This window comes from Lynx canadensis, chromosome A2 (assembly GCF_007474595.2).
Source record: "Lynx canadensis isolate LIC74 chromosome A2, mLynCan4.pri.v2, whole genome shotgun sequence".
Classification (NCBI taxonomy): Eukaryota; Metazoa; Chordata; class Mammalia; order Carnivora; family Felidae; genus Lynx; species Lynx canadensis.
In genome coordinates, this window is record NC_044304.2 from 146,118,876 (window position 1) to 146,142,474 (window position 23,599).

The following is a 23,599-nucleotide window of genomic DNA, read 5'->3' on the forward strand; positions in this document are numbered from 1 at the left end:
CTGCGGTTTCTTTATTTCTTTATTTTTTTTAGATTTATTTATTTATTTATATTATTTATTTTGAGAGAGACAGAGACAGCATGAGCAGGGGAAGGGCAGAGAGAGAGAGAGAGAGAGAGAGAGCATCCCAAGCAGGCTCCACGCTTGGCAACGCAGAGCCCGACACGGGGCTCAAACTTAACGAAACCACGAGATCATGACCTGAGCCAAAACCAAGAGTTGGACGCTTAACCGACGGAGCCTCCCAGGCGCCCCTCCTGAGGTTGTTCCTAATACTTTCGCCTTCCTCCATCCCCGGGGAGCAGAGATAGTGGGTCTGTTTGCCCCGCCCTCAGGGCAAGGCAGGTACTCTGAAGAAGCTGGAGGTCAACAGCAACGCTGGGTGGGTCTGTGCACGTCTGAGGCAGAAAGCGAGACTTTCATTTGCAAGGGCCAGACTTTGGTTTTGTTGCAAAGGAGGAGGATGGTGGGTGCCCGGGAGCTGGCCCCTGCAGGACACAGAGCACGGAGTTTTACTCTAAATCGCACACATGGAAGAAAGGAGGGTGAAGTGAGAACAAGTCCCTCTTTCCACCCTAAAAGGAGATAGAGGTTAAATTGGTAGATGGAGGGGATGGGTAGTGATCAGAACTCTAGGTAAGGCCCAGGTCCGAAAGGGCAATGAAGGAGCAGGTTAACAATGGCCGAGCCAAGGGGTCTAGGCAGGTTATTAGAGTGTACCCACGAGGCCGGGTACACTCTGAGCTGCGTAGCGCTCTGAGCAAAGAAATGGTGAGGAGGCCCGGGGTGGAAGCAAGAAGGCCGAGCCCGGGGGCCATGTGGCCATCGGCCATGGTGGCACGGTGGCCATCGACTGGGGATGCCTGTGCCCAGGACCTGCCATGCCATGAGGAGGCCTGAGCAAGTCAGGGTAATGAACACCTGAAGAACCCAGATCCTCTCCAGGGGAAGAGCCAAAGGAAGGGAAGATCCCGATTTGCGCTGTGGTTTCTCCCAGGAGACAGATTTTTTTTTTAAAGCTGGAAGTGATTTGAGCGAGCTAGCATTTCCAAGCTAAAGTTTTCTGCTATTAGCGGGAATATGAGGCCATGGGCTAAATTAGTATAAGCTACAGATAAATAAAGCAAGTTATACCTTTGTACACCGGAGTGCGTGATTATAACTTTTGTACCCTCTGTGCAAATATTTTAATTTCGGCCTCTTGGGGAGGATATTATCAGTGTTTAAAAGATTTTTTTTTCTTAATGTTCTTATTTATTTTTGAGAGAGAGAGACAGAGCATGAGCAGGGGAGGGGCAGAGAGAGAGGGAGACAGAATCCGAAGTAGGCTCCAGGCTCCGAGCTGTCAGCACAGAGCCTGACGTGGGGCTCGAACCCACGGACTGTGAGATCATGACCCGAGCTCAAGTCGGACACTTAACCGACTGAGCCACCCAGGTGCCCTGATATTATCAGTATTAATACGCTTGTATTTCAGATAAGGGAAGTATGATGATTATTTGGACAGGTTTTTTAAATGTTTATTTATTTATTTATTATAAAGAGAGAGAGAGAGAATGTGCATGAGTAGGAGAGGGGCAGACAGAGGGAGAGAGAGAGAAAGAGAGAGAGAGAGAATCCCAAGCAATCTCCATGCTGTCAGCGCAGAGCCCGATGCAGGGCTCAACCCCACGAACCGTGAGATAATGACCTGAGTGAAATCAAGAGTCGAATGCTTAACTGACTGAGCCACCCAGGTGCCCCGGTTCGGAGAGATTTTAAAGGCCACACAAGATCACATGGATGGGAAGTTGTCAAAGGGGTTTTGAACTCGAGTTTGTCTAACTCCAAAACCACTATGTCTCCATTTGTCCAAGTGTGACCTGTGGCCACATTGGCAGCAGAATCCGTGGGGAGTAATTTAATGTGAAGATATTCGGGTTTCATTCCCAGAGTGAAACAATCTCTGGGGTGTACCCCCCCCCCCCCAAATGTGTATTTGTACCATCTGCCCCAGGAGTTCTGAGGTCCCTTAAAGGCTGAGAACCACCTGCTTTCCTGTCTCCCAGAAGAACACATTTGAGTTTCCCTGGGGGAGTTGGGGCCTTGGGTCTCCCACCTTTTGCCATTATCTGTTAGGGCCGAGGGTGGTTACAATGGCGGGACGCTGGTCATCCTTTGCCAGAGTATTGCCAAGGGGCTGCCTTAGCCTAGCCCTGGTCTGCAGACCACAGGCCTCAGCATCACGTGGGAGCTTGCTGGAAATACAAAGTCTCAGGCCACCCAAGACCTCCTGAATCAGAAAGAACCTCTGGGCATGGGACCAGGTGATGCCAATGCCATGCTGGAGAGGCATGGCCCTAGAGGCAGGAGGGTCTGGACCCTGATGAGCTTCTCAGTAACAACAGTGAAAATAATAACCGTTTCTAGCACGTACCGTGTGCCATTCATGGTTCCAAGTGCATGACAGGTTTCAACACATTGGCTCCTCACGGCTCTGAGAAGTAAGACTCTCACTGTTTTTATTTTCAAATCAAGAGGCTCAGGATGAGGATAATAGCCAAAGGGCGCCCAGCGACTGAGAGGCAGGCCTGGGACCTGAGTCTTGCCCAGAGCCCCTCAGGACCAGGGGCCAGGAGCTTGTTTTCACAGCCATGTTGGAAAGACCTCTGCGAGGCCAACAGGCTCACAAGAGTTGGGGCTGAAGCTGCTTTACAGATGGCGGTCTTCTTGAAAGGCAACTTTCCCTTTAAAACCCTTCAATGATTTAACCCCCCCGCCCAAGGTGCCGCGTGGCCGGCCCTGCACACCTCTCCCGCTTTGCCTGAACACCTTGGTCATCAGCCCCAAGCCCTCTGACCTCCTCACAGCTCCTTCGGCTCCTTCCCAACTGGAAGCCCTTGCCTGTGCTCCTCCTTCTCTGGAACATTCTCTCCTCTCACTCTCCCTCCAAATGACCCACTCCTTAAATTTTCCCCTTCAGTATAATTTCCTCACTTAGTCCTTCTAGGACCGTCCATGAGAAGTAGATCTATTCTCTTTGCCGAGGCCTTACGTACTTCCTCGATTACAGTGATAGTAACTGACTTCTTTGTTGCTTTGTCTCTGCCACTAGTTTGACTGCTCTGTAAGGGTAGGGACCACGTTCGGGTTATTCACCCTCAGTTCCTGTCAGGTGCACAGTGGGTACTCGGTATTTGTCAAAAGAGTGCTTCTCGTCCTCGTCCTCGTATGGATTAGAACTAGGTTTAGCATTAGGTGACAGAATGGCTTTAGCAGATCGGGGTTTTATTATTTTTTTTCATGTAATAAGTTGCCTGAGGTGGGTAGACCAGCCCACCTGACTGAACCTGACTCCTTGGCGCGCTGGGGACCCAGACCTTTCTGGACTGTTCTGTTTTGTCACTCGGCCATCATTTTGACCTCCGGTCTACCTCCATCACGTGACTGAATTCCAGGCAGGATGAGGGGGCAAGGGCAACAAACGTGAGCCAGCGGCTGAGTTGGGCGATCCACGGACTTCAACTTACACTTTATTGGCTGGGACTGTGTCGGTGGCCATGCTCAGCTGCAAGGGAGGCTGGGAAATCACTTTATAGCTGAGCACATTGCTGCCCCCAGTGAAATTAGAGTTCTGCTGGGAGGGAGAAAGGGGAGAATGGATATTGGAAAGACAGCCAGCGGTCGGCTGCTGCTTCTCAGAAGGGAGAGAAGATCTGAAGGGGGTCTCTGAATCAGTTTCTTTGCTCTAGGTAATCAAGTGACTGACTAAATGATTAAGCCACAGAACTTTCCAGGGCCCTTTCAAAGCTTCTGGCCCAACCCCCTCATCTTACAGTTATGAAGGCTGGGGGTCTCTGGACTCGCGAGGCCCTGCATGAACCTAACATCTGGGAGAAGACTAAAGCGAGGCCTCTTCTTCCTATGACCGAGGGGGTCTCCTCAGCAAGCCCAGGGACGTGACGGTTGGAGGAGTTTATCAAGCGAAAGCTCAATACTTAAACATGTGAGTTTTAGAGATATTACAGAATAATCTCTTTTTCATAAAATCTGAATATTTTTGTTTTTCATTTCTGGGGTATATAATGCCAAACAGGAGTTCAGTTTTTCTACATGCTGCCTGATTGGTTGTTGTTTTTTTTTTTGCCCACCCCCCCTTCCAACAAACTGCTCTTTTTAGGTTATGTTTTTTCATCCTTCTCACCAGTAAAATTTATGAGCATTTATTTAAAAGAAAAAAACATTGGAAAAACTGAAGAGAGAAAGAGTGATTATACATATGGAAAGCTATAAAGAACCACAGTGAATGTGCTGCGGTTATTGCTTTCTTAAAAAAACAAACCAGGCAGGCAGTTTGGAACCTGAAAGAGTCCTGTGTGAGGGCAGGCGGGTGGCAGAGGTGGAGAGCGATGGCCGAGTGGCCGCGGTCCAGGGAGCCCAGTGAGGAGCCCTTAGCTCTCCCCACCCCCCACTCCCCGCCCTCCGCCATCTCCCCTCTAACCGCCCCCGACCGGCCCAGAGAGAAAATGACTTTACTGAAATCATAAAATTAAATTAAAAAAAAAAAAAAAAAAAAAAGCTTCTTCAGAAAACTAAGAAGGCCCAGACAGCCACTTGCTACAGGCTGAGAGAATCCAGGGAACGTCAGCCTGTCAGTGCTCCACACACGGGTGAAGTCAGGCCACATCTTGAGCTTGGGGGGGCAAGTCATGTTCTTCTGGGGATGGGGGGGAGGGGGCCGGTGTCCCGAAGGACAACTTTAGCCTGTTCCGCCTTCCAATGTTCTCCTTCCCCAAGTATGTGGGACAGTCCTTGGCAACGACGACGTGTTCGCAAATCCGTTGGTCCGGCTTGCTCCTCATTCACCTCTTGCTGTCTTGGCCAAACTCTGTGGCTCCCCATCTGCCCTCCTGCCCTCCCCCATCAAGTCCCCAAAGCACAGTTAAGAACGCAGGGTAACATTTCACAAAATTTGACCTGGGCATACAGAAGGGAAATACGATGTGGAAAGTAAAACCCTTCAACTGGACGCTGGCTTTGGAGCTGGTTCGTGTCCCTTTGTGAGACAGCCCCTCCTTCTCCTCCACCCTCTTGACCCGGTTCCCACGTTGCCTCTCCCCTCCCCCATTTTCTTTTTTTTTTTTTTTTCTTTTTCTTTTTCTTTTTCTCTCCTTTTTCTTTTTGTTTTCCTTTTCTTTTTGTTTTTTTTCTTTTCTTTTCTTTTCTTTCTTTTCTTTTCTTTTCTTTTCTTTTCTTTTCTTTTCTTTTCTTTTCTTTTCTTTTTTTTACATTATGGGACATTCCTGCTTAGGTCTTCTCTCTTCCACATCTCTGTTCTGAGATTTCGCTTCTGACTTGACGCTTCCTAAAAACCCATTGAGTGTTTCTGTCTTTGGGATGCGGATTCTGCCTCCCTTTTGGAGACACACACTAGCCACTTGAAAGTGGGAGTTCTGCAGCTTCAAAGCAAACAAATAGGTCCTACTGGGCGCTCCGTTAGGAAAGTGAAACTCAAGGAGGCTGCCACCAGGGCCTCGTCCTCCCAGCCTTCCATGAAGCCCCCGAGACCCGCAGCCTCCCCCTGCGGCCCCCCCCACCCCCCGCAGCCTCCGCAAGACGTGGCCCCTCTCCACCCCCACTGTCCTGGGAACACTCATCCATCACAGGCCCCAGGACCCCTGTGGCTCTGCTCTGATCTGTTCACAAACCTGGAGAGCCAATCTCTCCCCTACCCAGACCTGTCATCACGGCTGTGATTCGTTCGGGGGTACAGAATACAAATGTCCTAGAATCATAAAGCGTTACCGCTAGAAGAGACCAAGGAGATCATTCTGTCCTACTCTCTCAATACGTTGATGAGGAAACTGAGGCTGAGGGATGTGCACGTGATCTCCCCAATCATATAATAGGTTTGTGGCGATTTACTTTTGGAAGGCATTCCCTCTCCTGTTTTTTGCTCTTTTCGGAAGGCAGAGGCTGTGTTTTTTGTTGGTTGGTTTTGTTTTTTAGGTACGTGTGATAGAAAGCCTCCTTGATAAAGCTTGGGGGGGGGGGGAAATGGAACTAATTGGTTCTTCCAAGAGCGGGGGTGGGGGTGGGGTGGCTAGAACCGCCTGAATCACCTGGTCTTAGTTAGAGTCGGGAGGGGTGGTCCTTCGGAAGGAGGAGGACGCCGGGCAGGGAAAATGAGATGTGTTCATTACAGTCCACCGCTTAGCTGCCTCAAATTCTCATAGACTTCTCTTCCCATTCGCACGAGTGTACCACATACAGCCTGAAACACACGTGCCGAAGGGAGACGGCTGAAGTCTCATCCAGCTCCTGCATCCAGTCATTTTGACTGTGCCCATTTGTGCTCTCTGCGAGGATCCCTCTTGTCCACTGTCTCCTTTGATCCCCAATATGGACATGGGGAACTGATTCTCCTGCCTTTATAACAGCCCATTTTCTAGGTTTTAGTTTGGGGATCTTTAAGCATTGTCGTAGAGCCTCTGTTTATCATGCTTGGGCACTCTCTGGCAACAGGGTTGCCATGGATAGTTGTCCAGTTTGTACACTGCACAAAAACATTCTGCTGAGAGGATGAGGGACTATGTCTGCCCAGAGGGAGACTAATGCCTTTTCCCATTTCACATAAAGGCTCCCCTAGGCTAAAATTGTATTGTCTTCTGACAACACAAGCACTTGAAAAGCTTAGTAGAGGGGCGCCTGGGTGGCTCAGTCGGTTGAGCGGTCGACTTCGGCTCAGGTCACGATCTCGCAGTCCGTGAGTTCGAGCCCCGCATCGGGCTCTGTGCTGACAGCTCGGAGCCTGGAGCCTGTTTCGGATTCTGTGTCTCCCTCTCTCTGACCCTCCCCCGTTCGTGCTCTGTCTCTCTCTGTCTCAAAAATAAATAAGCATTAAAAAAAAAATTAAAAAAAAATAAATAAAAGCTTAGTAGATGCATCAGTTAGCAACAAACAATAAACAACGGTGCTTTTTACAGTTCTTTCATATTATATAGTCCAAAGGTGGGGCAACAGACTTGATAATATCCAGAGAAAGGTGTCTCCTTCTCAAGAGTGGAGAAACATTTTCTAGTAGCTTCCTTGCTGGCTTCCTTTCACCTCTTATTGGCCCAATGGAGTCACATGCCTACCCCCAGACCAATCACTTGCAAAAGACAATGGGGTTCCTCAATCGTCTTTTTTTTTTAATGTTTATTTTTGAGAGAGAGAGAGAGAGAGAGAGAGAGAGAGCATGATCAGGGGAGGGGCAGAGAGAGACAGAGACACAGAATCCGAAGCAGGCTCCAGGTTCTGAGCCATCAGCACAGAGCCTGATGTGGGGCCTGTGGAAGAAGGGAGGGACACTGGACTCTACTCCATGTGGCTTCAGCTGTCCTTCCTCTGTTTGCGTTCAGGCCTCAGCCCCGTGACTTGTCCAAGAATCTGCATACCAGGCTGGTGGCTTCTTTCTCATGCTAATAGGTCTCGATGGCCTTCATCTTGGCCCTTGCTTTGGACCAATGTGAAGCAAGCCACTGTGGAAAGGCAGTACTGTGGCCCTCTGCCCCAGGTTTCGTTCTAGCAAATTGGTTTTTACCAAAAGGCAATTTTCAGCACCCTGAGGTGCTTTGGAGGGGCCCAGGGAATTAGGCCTAGCCTCCACCTGAGACCCAAAGTCCTCTCCCATTGTGTTTCCAGATTCCTGCCAGTGCTGGCCCTCATTTTAGCTTGCAGCATTGAATTAATCTTTTCCAACCTTGCAAGAAAATAGATTACATGACTCTTGGACACCTTAGATGGCTGGCTGGAGGCTTCAAGAGGCCCACTTGGCAGGGCAGGGCCCTTCCCCCACCCCTCCTCCTTTCGGCAATGGGTTTGTCTTTTCTGGAAGGAATTCACAGAAGGCCCAAGAATTAGCCAACACCCCCCCCCCCACCCCAACATGTGTAATGTGCGTGAAACAGAGTCAAATTATAGGACAGCTTTAGAGTTAGAAATACAAAAAGAAATATTGTTTTCATAATGCAAACTGAAGACAGGCTCTACGAAACCTTTTTTTCCTGCTGGGGGACAGATTTGAAAGCTTGAGAATGTTACAGGGCACTGAGAGATGAGGGGGAGTAGGAGAGATGGCTAAGAAACAGTTCCTGGTCTGAGGAAGCTTCTAGTCTCGCTGGGAGACATACATTAAGGAGGAGTAAATGTGAGTTTGTGTTTCAGCACCGAATAGTGTCACGAACACCCCTTCCTTTCTCAGCCTAGCAAAATCCTGTCATTAAGACCCAGGTCAAATGTCACCTTCTTGGGAAAGTCTTCCCTGGACCCTCCTGGACAGGCCAACAGTGCAGAGTCCATGGCCTTACTGGTGCCTCTCACGCACGTCAGAGGAAAAAACACTGCTCGGGTCTCCTGCAGTGAGGAAAGCAAGCCAGTAAGACTTTTGCCCTTCCACCCTGGTCTTGGTGACAGCTTCTCGTAAGACCTCTTGGAGAACCGACATGTTGGTTGGTTACTTGTGTTTTTCACACCAGACCGTGAGCTCCCTGAGATCAGGGACCGGCGTGACTTTGGCATCATCGCAGGGCACAGCACAGTACCTGGGCCAGAAGAATGAATAAGGCAAGGGGTGAGCATTCGGAGAAGGGGTAGATACTTGAAAAAGAAGCCAGAGGAAGCTTCGGGGAGAAAGAGGGTCTTATCTGGGGCCTGGAGGTCAGGCAAGGCTGCTGGAGTGGAGAGGAACAGTCTTCATGAGGTTCAACGTCTGTTGAGGGTGAATTCAGTGTTTTACTGTCTTCTCAGAGCTAGGCTCGGCAGAGAGTGGGGGGTAAATCTAATGGGGTCACTCTGCCCCAGCCATAGAGGGTAGGCCAGGTAGGGGGTGGGATAGGGAGGCAGAGGGAACAGATGGAAACCAGAAAGGGCCACCTTGGCTGTTGTCAGTGTCCGAGCCTGAGCCCCTGACACAGAGCAGGGCCCCCAGATGGTGCTGGGTATCCGTCGGGGGCCCCCTGTGGATTAGGGCGGATTTGTGTTAGATGTTTCTACCATGAGATCAGCATCTAAAGCCCGAGCGAATTCCCCTTTGTGAGTTCCGGTTTCTCCTGTGTACTGTGCAGCCCCCACAGGGGTCCGGCCCCGGTTCCCACCACCACGCTTTCTATTCAGATGACATCTGGTTACAGTTCCCATCAAGGGCGACCGCGATCCCGGGCCCTGTGGCGGTGGGGGTGGAGGGAAACACTGGCGAGAGTCGAGTTCCTGCCCCAGCTGCGGTCGCTGTGGCCTGTCTCCCTCAAGACCGCCGAGGCCGGGAGGAGTGGGGCCTTGAAGCCCCCTTCAGGGGGCTGTACCCCAGAGCGGGATGTGCCTTGCGCAGGGGAGGGGCAGCCCTGGACAGAGCCAGTGTGGTGAGAAGCCAGCGGGTGCAGGAACTGGATGGGGGCAGAGAGTCCCAGCGTACTCTGTCCCAGGAACAGAACAGCTGGCCCTCAGGAGCGTGGGAGAAGGGGACGCCCCACACGAGGCTCCAGCTGGTCTGGCCGCTCCGAGTCCTGGCTCCCCCACTGCCCGGTCAGCAAACAAGGACTGCGGCCCGGGTGCAGGTACCCGCGGCTGTGGGCGAGCAGGCTCCCAGCTGACCCTCAGGCCCCAGCTGACCCTCAGGCTCAGGCTGGCACTTCATGGCCAAGGGGTTGAGGCCTGGCTTATCTCCCCAGCTGCCCTGTTCCCTGCCACTTTATCAGGGAGGGCGAGAAGGTATCAGAGATCGGGGCCCTCATCCTCCCTCCCCGTGGGACAGGGCCCAGGTGTAAGGCGGGGCGGGGCGGGGGGGGGGGGGGGGGAGGGGACCAGCTCTCGGGCACGGTCGGAAGGACCTGGGAGACCTGGGAGAGTTTAAAAGGCCCCGGGACCTTCTCTCGGCCTCAGTTGATGTTCCCAGCTGGCCGCAGCATGAGGGGGCTGCTGATTTGGAGTGTGCTGCTAGGGGCTGTCCTCGGCAAAGAGGACTTTGTGGGGTAAGGGTATGGAGGGAAGGGGGTGCTCAGACAGGAGACGGGAGGACTCCGCCCCCAGCCAGCGTCTGGAGGAGAGAGACTGACTTATGGGATGACTCCAGAGAGGAGCAGACTAGCGCGCCCTAGGAGGCAGACTGACCGGGCACCAGGGCTGAGAAGGAAGGGGTCTGGTCCCTCTGGGCAGCTTCCCGAGCCCCCGAGAAATCTGAGCTTGAAGGAGGAGTTTTCAGGAGAGGAGGTGGGAGGAGGCCTGATGGGCTTTGGAGAGAGAGAGAAATAGTCTAAACTGGGACGGGGTAGCAGCTGTGTCCAGAAGGCTCCAAGGAGCCTGGGCCTCCCCTTGCGAAGACCCCTCGTGCTTCCCCCTGCTCAGCCCCGGGGGCTCGAGCCCAGCCTGGGGCTTCCAGGCCACTGGATGCCACGGTCCTCCCACCTGGGGAGTGTGGAGGGCCAATCAGAGCTGCTCAGGCCCCCAGTGTCCCCTCCCTCTCTGCCCAGGCACCAGGTGCTCCGAATCTCTGCTGCCGATGAAGCCCAGGTCCAGAAGGTGAAGGAGCTGGAGGACCTCGAACACCTGCAGGTCGGAAGAAGTGGGGAGTCCTCCAGGAGGCCCCAGGGCTCCTCCCAGGCCAGCTGGGCCCACCCCAGGACCCCATCATCCCCTGGGGCCACCTGGGGCCTGGCCCTGCTCTCCTCAGCCACCCAGAAAGGACCCGTGGGACTGCTTCCTGTCGGGAAATGATTTAACCTCCTAGTTCCAGACTCTTCCTGCCCTTGAGCATCCGAGCAAAGGGAGGGCCTTCTCTCTAGCGCTTCTCTTTGCTTGCCGTCTTGAAGCTCCTCCGCGATGCTTCCCGGGCCATTTCCCTGACCGCGGTGGACGCCGTCCAGGGCCCACGGTTTCCCCTCGGTCCCCGGCCCCTAACGCCCACGCCGCAGCCCCAGGTGTACGTGACCCCCTGGCGCCGGCACCCCCTCCCGGCTGGCCCTTGCCCAGCTCACCGTGACGGTGCCCGCTCTCGTCCTCTCCAGCTGGACTTCTGGCGGGGCCCTGGCCAGCCCGGCTCTCCCATCGACGTCCGAGTGCCCTTCCCCAGCATCCAGGCTGTCAAGGCCTTCCTGGAGGCCCACGGCCTCGGGTACACGATCATGATTGAGGACGTGCAGTCGTTGCTGGACGAGGAGCAGGAGCAGATGTTCGCCTTCCAGGCCCGGTCCCGCTCCACGGACACCTTCAACTACGCCACCTACCACACCCTGGAGGAGGTGAGGGGCCCCCGGGACCACTCCGCACCGGCACGGAGCTCCGCATCAGGCTGGCAGAGTGCGGCCAGAGTCAGGGCTGACCTGGGCGTGCGCGGCACCCGCCCCGTCTCCGGGGGGCCCGGGGCGGGGGTGGGGTGGGGGGGGAGGAGGTCTGGGCTGCGGCTCCGCTACGTTGCAGGGCCTGTGGCAGGCTGGCTGACGCTGCTGCAGGGGGGAGGCGTCCGGGTGACAGCCGGCGTCCCCTTCTCTCCCTTCTCAGATCTACGGCTTCATGGATATGCTGGTGGCGGAGCACCCACAGCTTGTGAGCAAGCTCCAGATCGGCAACACCTACGAGGGGCGTCCCATCTATGTGCTGAAGGTAACGGGCACCTAGGCAAAAATGGGCACCCACATCTGTGCGTGGGGGCCCGTGGGTGAGCCCAGGGTCACCGAGAACGCTCTGCTAAATGAACTCCCCGTGCTGACATTTGGGAAGGTCGCAATTTCTATGCTGGTCTAGCCGTAGGCATACCCGGGCACACACGGTTCTTAAACTTTTCAGCGACCGAGTGTTTTCAAGCAAGCGTCCCGTTGCGGAAAGTATCCGAGAGTCCGGGTAGGCCAGATAAAATGGTTTATTTGTGACACCCCACAGAGAACTGTGTCTGGGCAGAGGAAAAGAGTAGGGCCCGGAGTTCTGGCTGAGTCATATTTGCCCCAAGGCCAGGGTGAAGGCTGGAGGCCAAGTTCTGCGGGATTCCTGCGCGGGCCCCACCCCCACCCCTCACCTGAGTGATGGCCCCACAAGGAAAGCCTTAACCTGAGATACCCAGGGAGCCGATGGCCTCTGGCCTGGCGTGTGCTCCCCTTCAAGGAGGCAAGATAAGACCCGAGCTGGATCTCTTTGCTTTTCTTGTTCAGTTCAGCACCGGGGGAAACAACCGTCCCGCCATCTGGATCGACACGGGGATCCATTCCCGGGAGTGGGTTACCCAGGCCAGCGGGGTCTGGTTTGCCAAGAAGGTAAGCCGGGGGAGGTGAGGAGGGTTCTCACCTGGTGGGCTGGTGGTCAAGGCCCACGGGAGCCCGGGCCTCCCCTTTGCATCCAGAAGCAGGGATGCAGAGGCGCAGATGTCCGTTGCTCTAGGGTGGCCGATGCCTGGCCTGACCCGCTCTGCCTGCGTGTCCCCCCCACCAGATCACACAAGACTATGGCCAGGACTTCACTCTCACTGCCATTCTTGATTCCATGGACATCTTCCTGGAGATTGTCACTAACCCTGATGGTTTTGCCTTCACCCACAGCAAGGTACAGACTTCCTCTCGTTCTTGGGGAAAACACGGCGGGCCCCTGGCCTCTGAGCCCCGCAGGCTACTCACCCCGAATCTCAACCCCCAGAAGTTGAGGGAGGGGCAAACAGACCTGTTCTGCTGGACCAGGGTTCTCATCCTAGGCCTTCTTGATGAGGCCCCTCAACTCTCAACCCCTCCGTTGAGAGAGCCAAACATGTCTTCAGACATTGCCGTATATCTGGGGATGGGGAGGGGGGACAAAATCCCCCAGACCCGCTGCCCTGGACCTTATTTCCTAACTTTATTTTACTTTTATGGCAGGTACAGCCTGCTACCAATCCCGCGTGTACGGGCAGGGGGCGGGGGGGGGGGAGGGCCACCTTCGTTTCCGCCGGTAGAAACCTCTGGCCAAGCGCCGTCCACTGTTGCCTCTGTTCTCCTTCAACCAAGAGCCCCCTTTGCAGACAGACCTTCCCGACAACCAGTTGAACGTGGCTTCTGATCCGTGCTGTGTCCACGCCCATGCTCCTGATCGGAGCGCCTCGTGTCGGTTGTGGCCGCTCACGACCCGCACTGCTCTCCGCGGGCTCTGGCCCCCGGCCCAGCACGGTGACCGACAGGTGTCTGGTTCCTTCCTCAGAATCGCATGTGGCGCAAGACTCGATCCCTCACACCGGGCTCCTTCTGTGTTGGGGTGGACCCCAACCGGAACTGGGACGCTGGCTTTGGGAGTAAGGCCCAGTGTGATTTGGGGGCGGGGACGGGAAACCCAGATGGCTTCTTCCCCGCCTGTGTCCTGTTGCCCCCCCCCCCCCACCCCTTTCCTGCCCCAGCAGGGAGGGCAGAGATGTCAGCCTCTCCGCCGAGGCTCCCAGGGAGGGAGGAGGGCCTCTGAGATTTTCTTGCGCCTCGTCCGTAGAAACAAATCTCCCCCCGTTGGAACTTAGGTCTGAAACCTATGTAGGGGGCTTCTAGAGTAACTTCAGCTCCTTCTCTCTGTGGTCCCTTCACTGCAAGAATGGGTCTTGCTTGGGGAGCCCTCCTTCCCTCTCTGGGCACGTCCACCTGGCTGGGGAGGGAGGCAGGCCCCCCAGGTTATAAGAGGCCTTGGCCTTTCCTTAATTCCAGGGTGGGGGTGAGCCCTCCCGCATCCCACCCTTATTTCCACGCAAAGAACTTGAGGGTGTGGAAGCCACGCTGCTTGGCTGTTAAGGAATGCTACCCCCCTCTCCTCCCACAGTGGCCGGAGCCAGCAGCAACCCCTGCACGGACACTTACCGGGGCAAGTTTGCAAGTTCCGAAGCGGAGGTCAAGTCCATCGTGGACTTTGTGAAGAGCCACGGGAACATCAAGGCCTTCATCTCCATCCACAGCTACTCCCAGCTCCTCCTGTATCCCTACGGCTACAAGGCAGAGCCAGCCCCCGACCGGGACGAGCTGGTATGTGCTGAGCCCTCGCTTGCCCTGCCGTGCCCAGCACCCCTTTCCACGGACCCCTGATGCCTTGGGAAGACCGGCAAGGCGGACTTGTCTCGCTTTCTGTCTGGGAAACTGAGCTACAGAGTGGCTGAGTCACTTCTGTCCCATGACACTGCAAGGGGAAGGGCTAGACTTTGAGCTCGTACCGCAAGTTCAGTCTGGAGCCGCGGTGTGATCAACGGGCAGCCAGACGTCCTGCGGGGTTCGGGGATCGCGGGGCTGCTGAGCTCCCGCTGTGCGCGGGGCCCCGTGCTCTCTGCTGGGCTACTTCCCAGCTAGACGCTGGGCTACCCTGGCCCTGGCGTTGCTGGCCGTAACAGGTGGTATCGCTTGGCGTTTTCTCCAGGATCAGCTGGCCAAGTCTGCTGTGACGGCCCTGGCCTCTCTGTATGGGACCAAGTTCAAGTACGGCAGCATCATCAAAACGATTTGTAAGTGGGTGCACGGTCTCTGGGGTGGCACCGGGAGGAAGCTTAGCCGGCTTTTCCCGCCTGACGCGGTGTCCCTCCTGGAGGAAGCAGCCAGGGGTGTGCCTAGATCTGGGAGCATGGGCGAGGACAACAGCCCTTGGCGGTGCCTCGGGGAGCAGTGGGGCCCTTTCCTGAAGTGAACTCTGCCTTCGTCGATACCTTCAGACAAGCCTATCAGTTCCTCTGAGAACTTTTGTCCCCTTGTCTGGGGTGAAGTCCAGCTTTAGGAGGGGATGGAGAGTTCCGCCGGCGTTTGTAGATCACCAAGAAACTTGCCTTAAAAAAATACTCTTCCTCCTTACTTGTACGTGCACTTACTTGTACGTGCAATGCCCCTGCGAGGAGCACTGTTATGTCAGAATGGAATTAAGTCAGCAAATGTTTATTGAGCACCTACTCTGTACCAGGCCTTGTTTTCTGTGCTTGGGAAATAGTTGGAAATAAGCGAAGATCAGGAAACGTACGTTCTAGTCAGGGAGAGTGACAATAAACACGAATGAGTAGACGATACAGTGTGTTAGGCCATGAATGCTAGGGAGAAAAAGAAAAGCTAGAACCTGGTGAGGGGAGTCAGGAATATCGGGCATGGAAGTTGGGTGGGTGGGTTGAAGGGTAGGCCTCATTGAGACAGGAAAATTTGGGCCAGTGTTGAAGGACACGAGGAAGGGCGCCAAGAGGCTATCTATCTGGGGGAAGAGCCTCCCAGGCAGAGGAACCTTCTAGAACAAAGGCCCTGCCATGTGATCTGGACTGGCGCGTTGGGGGGATAGCAGGGACAACATGGAGCCCTAGGTGATGGCCGCAGGGCGAGAGCACACGGGGGTCGTCGGGGACAGGTGGGGGGCGGGGGGGCAGATCCCGTAGGGCCCTGAGGAATGCAGTAAGTTTGCTGGCCGACGACAGGCAGAAGTACTGAGTCAGAGGCCGAGGACAGAGGTGAGAGGGCTTGCAGGCACCCTTCACGTACCTCCGCCCCCGCGCGCCCAGGGCTTGGTAGATGAGCGGGCCACGGTCTTACTGAGGGCTGGCCTTGCTTTTGGACTTCAGGCCTCGTTTGGAAATGGGTTTCAAACCGCACCAGAGGTTGTCGGTTCAGTCGGCGTTGCCAGGTTAAGTCCGGATACGCAGCCCACCTCCCACACCCCTGCCCAATTCAAAACCAACCTCGTTACCCGCTGTTAACCGCAAATCTGGGCAAAATTCCCTCCAGAAAGACAGACGAGGGGCCTGTGCTTTGCCTCTGGCCTTCTGCACTCTCTCCTGCAGACCAGAGCCCCAGGGGACAGATCCTGGTTACTCAAGCGGGTAACTCTGGTATATTTGGAGGTTTGACCAAAGCAGCTGTTGGAGGGAGGTGGTTTTCAGCGGGGCTTTTGCAACGGCAAGAACTTTCTCGCATTCCCCCGTGATAGGAGATCCACTGCCGGTCCTCCTGTCTGGGCCTCTGGAGCTCAGACCCCTTGGGGGACTTCCTGGGAGGGAGCCAGGCTGCTTGGTCAACAGCAGGCACTTAGTAGACGCTGACTCCAGTCAACCCTGCATGAGGCTCCGGGTTTAGGACCGTTGGCCCAGCCCGTACCAGTGTTTCTAAGTGATTGACCTTTGCTCTCCGGCATCTGCTCCTGCCCCAGACCAAGCCAGCGGAAGCACCATTGACTGGACCTACAGCCAGGGCATCAAGTACTCCTTCACCTTCGAGCTCCGGGACACGGGGCGCTATGGCTTCCTGCTGCCGGCCTCCCAGATCGTCCCCACGGCCCAGGAGACGTGGCTGGCGCTTCGGACCATCATGGAATACACCCTGAATCACCCCTACTGAACTGGTCCTGCGGCCCTCTCTTCTTCCTCCTCTCTGGCCCCACCCGGGCGACCAAATAAAGTCTGAGTGTACGTGGAACAGAATCTTGGGGCTTACATGTGGGAACGTACGTGGCACGTCCGCCTTTTCAAGCTAGGGCAGAAGTGATTTAGTTTTTGCAGGCCTCGCCGGAAATGTGCGGGTGGTTGGACTAGATGACCCCTCGGTTGCCCCTGCCTTCCGAGGTCCTCTGAATTTGGATCCAAGTGGTGTCTGTTTTAATTAGACCACCCTGGGCTTAGCTCATGGGTGGGATGATGTGTTCATACCTTAGTAGCAAGCAGCAGCCACAGCTGCTGACCGAATGCCTGGGACCCTGCAGCGGTCAGGAATTCAGCTCGTACAAGAGTGTAGCCAGTTGGATCCATGTATCTACAAGAGCCATAACTCTATGAGATAGAATAATCCTGGTGGCCACCGCTGTCCCAAATAGACATTGCAACCGGTCCCGGCCCATTTCTGTAAAGCCAGATACGGTCTCCCACTCCTGGATTAAATCGGAAGAAAACGATTAGGTCGAATGAAATAATTTACTGAAGATAAAGAAACACCAATCCCAGGATCTTTTATTAATTGTGCATCATGGGGCGCCTGGGTGGCGCAGTCGGTTAAGCGTCCGACTTCAGCCAGGTCACGATCTCGCGGTCCGTGGGTTCGAGCCCCGCGTCAGGCTCTGGGCTGATGGCTCAGAGCCTGGAGCCTGTTTCCGATTCTGTGTCTCCCTCTCTCTCTGCCCCTCCCCCGTTCATGCTCTGCCTCTCTCTGTCCCAAAAATAAATAAACGTTGAAAAAAAAAAATTTAATTGTGCATCATGACGACTTTGCCTTTAGGGACAGAAGTAGCTTTCTTCTCATACGTCACATCCTTTCTAGCATCCTTCGGGTCTCCGCTTCCTTTTCTATTTGACCACCACTACTCCTTATCATTTGCAAAGTTTCTCACATATAAGGCTCTCCTCTTGACACTCTTCAGAGCTCCTAAAACTCGTTGGGTTTCCTCCTTTGGCTTGGTGATTCTGCTGGCTATGAGATCACACTCGGCGGCTAGTACAATGCATAGGGCATCCCGACTCTTGTCAGAGCAAGAGTCTAACTTCTGTTCCTTCCAAGTCTCTTCGGACGTGAATGCGGAGCAGGGGTTACTCCCACGGGAGTCACTGGGGAGTGGGTGAGGGTGGATTGGTAGCTCCCCAAAGATGGAAACTGGGGGCGAAGGTGGCGGTCTTGCCCTGTATCAGCCATTTGAGGTGTTATAGGGCATCCGGCTCCAAGATCTTAAAAGTCTTGTCTTTTCCACAGAACATGGTCTGTAGGTCAAATTCTTTCTTTCTTTCTTTCTTTCTTTCTTTCTTTCTTTCTTTCACTACCATTCTAAAAAGCAAAATGTACAAGGCTGGATATATACCTATCTCTCATACATAAACTTAGACACATGTAAGCGTATGAGGCAAGGAAAAATGGTGTTTTAGTCTTTACGGAAAAATGACCTAAAGATTTTTATAACACTCCCTTCAAGTTATCTTTCGGGAAACATTTCCATTCAACCTACGCAGATGAGCTGAAACCCATTTTAATGGCTCAGTTTGGGCCAGTGAAAAGCCAATTGTATTTTTTGCTTAATAAAAATGGATAGGCAAAAAAATGTTAAGTTAGCAAGGACAGTAAATCTTACAAAATTGGATTACTTAGACTTCCAGGATAGAATTGCTTAATTTAAGGTTAATTGTGCTTCCTGAGAGCAGGCACCACTTTGGCATTCAATCCCCAAAACCACCAACAATAGTTGACGTACGGATGCCCAATAAATGTTTGTTGAGTGAATGTTCTCTACTTTTACTAATGAATGAACTTAAGAATTTTATAATCTGTAGAGTGTAGGCTCGTGAGTTATTTTGAATTCCCCGAGTTGTAGTTTAGAAAGTAAGGCTCTGAGCAAGAGTCGTTTTCCTTTTTTTAAATTGTTTTAATGTTTATTATTTATTTTTTAAAAAAATTTTTTTAACGTTTATTTATTTTTGAGACAGAGAGAGACAGAGCATGAACAGGGGAGGGGCAGAGAGAGAGACACGGAATCGGAAGCAGGCTCCAGGCTCTGAGCCATCAGCCCAGAGCCCGACGTGGGGCTCGAGCTCATGGACCGTGAGATCGTGACCTGAGCTGAAGTCGGACCCTTAACTGACTGAGCCACCCAGGCGCCCCTACTATTTATTCTTGAGAGAGAGAGACAGAGCACGAGTGGAGGAGGGGCAGAGAGAGAGAGAGGGAGACATGGAATCCAAGGCAGGCTCTAGGCTCTGAGCTGGCAGCACAGAGCCCGACACGGGGCTGGAACTCGTGAACCACGAGACATGACCTGAGCCAAAGTCGGACGCTCAACCGACTGAGCCACCCAGGCGCCCCTGAGCAAGAGTCTTAAGAAACCTGGTAAGACAAGGAATGAAGCACCAGAAAATTCCCTGAGGGGAGAGACTGCACTGTTTTGTTCAACACGTAATCCCTACTGGTCTGCCAAATACACGGCACAGAGTAGGCACTTAATAAATACTTGTTAAATGGACATACGGAATTTGTTAATACCTTTTTTTTTCTATTTTCAAGTATAGGAAGAGGTTTACATTTTGTTTGCAGATACATAGTTTTACAAATCTGTGGGTAAGAAAAATTTATACATAAAAGCATGAAGCTAAAAGAGAAATAATACTTTTAGAAAATATCACAGCATATATGAAAAAGTATTAATGTTCTTGAAGGGAAAAGAGTTCTTATAAGTAAAAGGGGTTTAAAATTTTTTTAACGTTTATTTATTTTTGAGACAGAGACAGAGCATGAATGGGGGAGGGTCAGAGAGAGAGGGAGACACAGAATCTGAAACAGGTTCCAGGCTCTGAGCCATCAGCACAGAGCCCGATGCGGGGCTCGATCTCCCGGACTGTGAGATCATGACCTGAGCCGAAGTTGGACGCTTAACGGACTCAGCCACCCAGGTGCCCCAGTAAAAGGGGTTTTAAATAAAAAAGGACTAAAATTTCCAAAGACAAATAAGCAATTCCCCAAAGAAGAAACACAAGAGGCCAATAAACGTATGAGAGATACTGATCCTCCGAGTGATTTTTTTGTACATTAAAGAAAGGCAAATAAATCATTTTTCTTCCATCAGATTGACAAAGAATAAAAAGACTGACAACTCAGTGCTATCAAGGGTATGAAGAAATGGGACCTGTCATGTACCATTGGTGTCAAGATAGATTTCCACCTTCCTGGGGGGCAGAAGGTGGGGTGCCACATAAATCAAAATTTCACATGTATTGTTGCCTTAACCCAGAAAGTCCACTTGGAGAAATTTAGTTTATAAAAATATTCAGACCAATTCAAATGCATGTATGTACAAGGCTGTAATAGTAAAAAATGAAATATCAAGGAAAGAGCCTAAACAGATACCAGTTTTGATACCCCTATGACATGTTTAAACGATGGAGTCTCGTGAAGCCATTGCAGCCCGTGTAGACGTGGGGAAATGGGTCACGCAATACTGAAAGAAGCCAGCCACATGATGGAGATGTTCTAAAATAGGATTGTGGTAATGGCTGCACAACTCCGTAAATTTGCTGAACACTGAATTGTATACTTAAAGTGCACGGATTTTATAGTATATGATTTATACAGTTGCTTACAGAAAAGTAGTTACAAAGTAGCATGTTGAGTATGAATTTCATTTTTGTTTGAAACACACACACACACACACACACACACAATGCCTGGAAGGATATACTCTCCAATGATAATTGAGGTTGCCCTGGATAGTGGTGATGGTTTTCCTCCTTGTACCTTTTTGGATTTGTTGCAGTAAGCTTTTATAATCAGGAAAAAAACAAACTAGTTCACACACACCAACTAACCCTGTGGCTAAAGTTATCTAAAATCAACTTAATATCAACATCTAACATCTAAGCGGTCATCTTCATTTGCGCCCAGATTCTTTTTTTACAATCTGCCTCAACTCATTTCTTCTGCTCTGGCATTCCATTTTACCACCTTGCCCAGAACAATGTATCTTATCACTGGAAAAATTTGCACTCCCGATAGAGCTGGAAGCAACCGCATTTCTACCAAGGGAAGGGTTTTCTCCCGCTCCCAGTTGGGAGCTGTTCCCTAAGCACTCTGCCATAGCTCAGACGAAAATCCCCAAGAGGCCTTTCTGCTCACATTCAGTTCCTGTAGCAATCCGGGGAATTGATTACGCTAATGCCTATTCTCCAGGGCTTTTCAAAAATCTTTATTTTTAAAGGAACTCATTTGACTTTTTTCTGAGACCCTTATATATGGTTCTCCGTGTGGCCTGTGAGCCATCGGAGGTCCGTGAGAATCCTTCGGGTGGTCTCTTGAATTAACCCTCCGATACGCGTGTGTAGCTTTCTGGTTTTGGCTTGAAGTTAAAATTGAAATGTCATTGAATACAATCCAGGTATGACCTCACTGGTCCTTCATCCAGTGCATGGCCATTCATCATCTCAGCAAGTGCTTTGCAAGGGCAAGTGGGGCTAGGTGGGTTTGAGGATGCAGAAGGGCTCTCGCTCTAAGGACTCTAAGGACAGAAACATCATTCTGAGAACATACTTGGACCCAGATGCTACTTACAGGAAACTGATATGACCAACCATAACATTCAAATTGGCCACACGAAGGAAGAGCTCTGAGAAAAAAGGCACGGGGTGCCCGTCAAATCTGAAAAACTGTCAAAGGGTAATGGATTTTCCCCAAAGCTTTCAAGATCTGCATTAATTTGGCAACCCAGATCGCGAGCATCATCTAAGAGCCCCAGAGACCGAGACTGCCAAATGCTTATTGCCAAACGCAAAGAAGAAAATTGAAAGTCTCCTGCTCAACCACGGCAGCGGGTTTCAAAACAGCACAGTGGAAAACAGCGCTCTGGGAACGGGGGCCGAGGCAGAGGCTTGCGGCTTGCCACGGCTTCCTCCGGGAGGCCCAGGCCTGTGGCCGTGAGCCAATTCACGCACCTTGGGTCCCCGCCTAAATCAGAGACATCACCGCAAAGCAAAGCAAAGATCAGACACGAAGTCCTAGCAGTATGGTTTATTAAGTGAATGGTTCAAGTTACGAGAACAAGCCCACTTCTTTTCCAACGGTCTAGGTAAAAGTTTTTAAGTCCCATTCCTTAAGTGAGACCTCATTAGGGTTCACTCAGGAACGAAACCAATCTCAGAAACCCTGGTCATCGGTCATTCGATGCAGACAGTGGATACGGGGAAACACGTATTCCCAGGAGATGTGCCGCCTCTGAATTCCTGTTGCCTTTTGTGTAGACGGGGTGTGTGTGGGGGGGGCGGTGGAGGCGGCTTTTGGAGGGGCGGGGGGATCTCTGGTGACCAGGAGGGAAGGGAGGCCAACAGCCAGGGGAAAGTTGCATTGGCGTGCGTAAATTGGAGGCATCGCCGAGGGAGCGCGTGGCCGCACCTACGCAGAGTGAGCACAGAGCTGAGCGGCTGAGCGAGGACTTGATCTGAAGCCCCAATCCTCAGGCTGGCTCCTGGCGTCTCCACCTTTAGCTCAGTGAGTCAGGGCCTCACGATGAGTTGCTTAATTTCCACCTGTTCCTCAGTCTCCTCCCCTGACACTGGGGCACCCATCTCACGGGACCGTCGCCAGAGCTGAGGGTCAGAACGCCTAGGAGGAGTCTGGCCACACTGCCTGACACAGAGGGAGCACTCCACGCGTGTGTGCTGGGGTTATTCTCCCGCGAGCTTCAAGGTGTGAAACAAAAGAGAAAAAGAGCCCACTCTCGGATGGGGACGGTGTGCACGTGTGCGTGATGAATTCTAGAGGCTACTTTGAGCCCGAGGAGACCCTGCAAACAGGCCTGGCAGACTGCAGACGGCCAGGGTAATAACCACACCCCTAACGGCTCCCAGGGTGCCTCCTGCAGTAGGTAATCCAAAAATCTCAGGGTTGTGAACGGCTCTCCTACAAAAGCAGGATGTATACAGGGAGACAAAAGATAACGAGCTTTCCGGGTTTCCAGAACGGCAGACCAGCACGGAGTGGCAACCACCATGGGCATTGCCTCCCGGATTTCCGTCTTGACAGGTCCGATTGTTCACGGACGCTCACTAAAGGTCACTGTCATATCATTGGCCATTTTCACCCTCTGGGAGCTTATAGTCAAAATGATCTCGAACAGAAGACCTATTTGCGTCCTTTAAAAAAATGCAGTCCATCAGTCAAGAGCACTTAATAAGCGGCCTCTGTCTGTCACACGTTTTTACCAAGTGTCTCAAGATGTCACGCGGGCGGAGAGAATCTGCTTCCGCGTTCACAACAAAGGAGGATCAGCTGGAGAGGGAGACCATAAGGGGATCGCGGCGTGACAAATATTGTTTTGTAAACACACATAAAATCAGGCACTGAATCCTGTTTTGTCAGAGTTCAGTGCGGAAAAATTTCCACCGTTATTTTTTTTATGCTGTAACTGACCTATGGATCAGTGTGAGGGGACCGCAATAACACTTTTATTAAAAATGACTGCAATTTTAGGAGAGTAGAGTATTAATAACCAAATGTATTCTGAATGCTCTGGAAGCACAGTGTGTTTTATTTCCTGGCTTCACAGGAGAAGCGTGTTTGTTAATAAAAAAATTAATTGAACTGCGTATCAGCCGAGCATCGTGCCCACGTAATTGAACTGATGAATTATAATCTATGTTTCTGACACTTCTTGCGAAGAAAGAAAAGTATCATGGGAGTAATATCTTTGAAAGAATTGTGAAGAAAATAAATGCATATGAAAGACACGGGGAACATTTCGCAGGTGGGGAAAGAAAGTTTCTCAGTGATAACCATCAGTCAGGCAAGAAGGGGAGTTATGAATGTAAAACCAGGAGGACAGGAATTCATTACTGCCCCCGCCAAAACGTTGGATAACATAAAGACGGAATCTATGACCAATATGTAACATGACAGAAATCAAAACCAACACAAGAAAAATGACCTACATCTTTCTTCCTAGCCTCGGACTCTGATTTCACTGATATGCCACCAGGGAATTAGGGAAAAGAAGGTTTTTGTTTTGTTCTGTTTTCTTGGTGAGTAGCCTAGAGTCTTAAGAATTTTTGTATAACCTTGATAGCAGCACAGGAAAAATCCCCTCAGCAGCTAATGAACGCTATTTGTTCTCTTAACGATTCTGATTCACACTGAGTCCAATGTGACTGTGCCGATTCCGGTTTTCTACTAAAGGTAAAAAGATAAAA

General features: G+C 52.0%; 1 protein-coding gene across 2 annotated transcripts; it reads left to right on the plus strand.

The window, feature by feature from the left end:
* Nucleotides 1-9,875: 9,875 nt before the first annotated feature.
* LOC115509183 (carboxypeptidase A1) lies at nucleotides 9,876-16,378 on the plus strand. Of its 2 annotated transcripts, none has more exons than XM_030308448.1 (10): nucleotides 9,876-9,986; nucleotides 10,485-10,566; nucleotides 11,019-11,252; nucleotides 11,512-11,613; nucleotides 12,156-12,257; nucleotides 12,433-12,543; nucleotides 13,168-13,258; nucleotides 13,768-13,971; nucleotides 14,532-14,533; nucleotides 16,114-16,378. In XM_030308448.1, exons 1-10 carry the CDS (start codon nucleotides 9,901-9,903, stop codon nucleotides 16,279-16,281), a joined length of 1,182 nt encoding a protein of 393 aa, XP_030164308.1. In that variant the 5' UTR covers nucleotides 9,876-9,900; the 3' UTR covers nucleotides 16,282-16,378. The 2 variants fall into 2 exon arrangements, with proteins under 2 accessions (XP_030164308.1, XP_030164307.1); XM_030308447.1 differs by lacking the exon at nucleotides 14,532-14,533 and adding an exon at nucleotides 14,353-14,437 and having other exon boundaries at nucleotides 13,768-13,967; nucleotides 16,108-16,378.
* The last annotated feature ends 7,221 nt before the right edge of the window (nucleotides 16,379-23,599 follow it).

Coding starts and splice junctions, on each gene's coding strand:
- LOC115509183 (XM_030308447.1), top strand. CDS start 9,901: ATGTTCCCAGCTGGCCGCAGCATGAGGGGGCTGCTGATTTGGAGTGTG. Junction 10,567..11,018: donor AGGACCTCGAACACCTGCAG/GTCGGAAGAAGT, acceptor CGTCCTCTCCAG/CTGGACTTCTGGCGGGGCCC. Junction 11,253..11,511: donor CCTACCACACCCTGGAGGAG/GTGAGGGGCCCC, acceptor CTCCCTTCTCAG/ATCTACGGCTTCATGGATAT.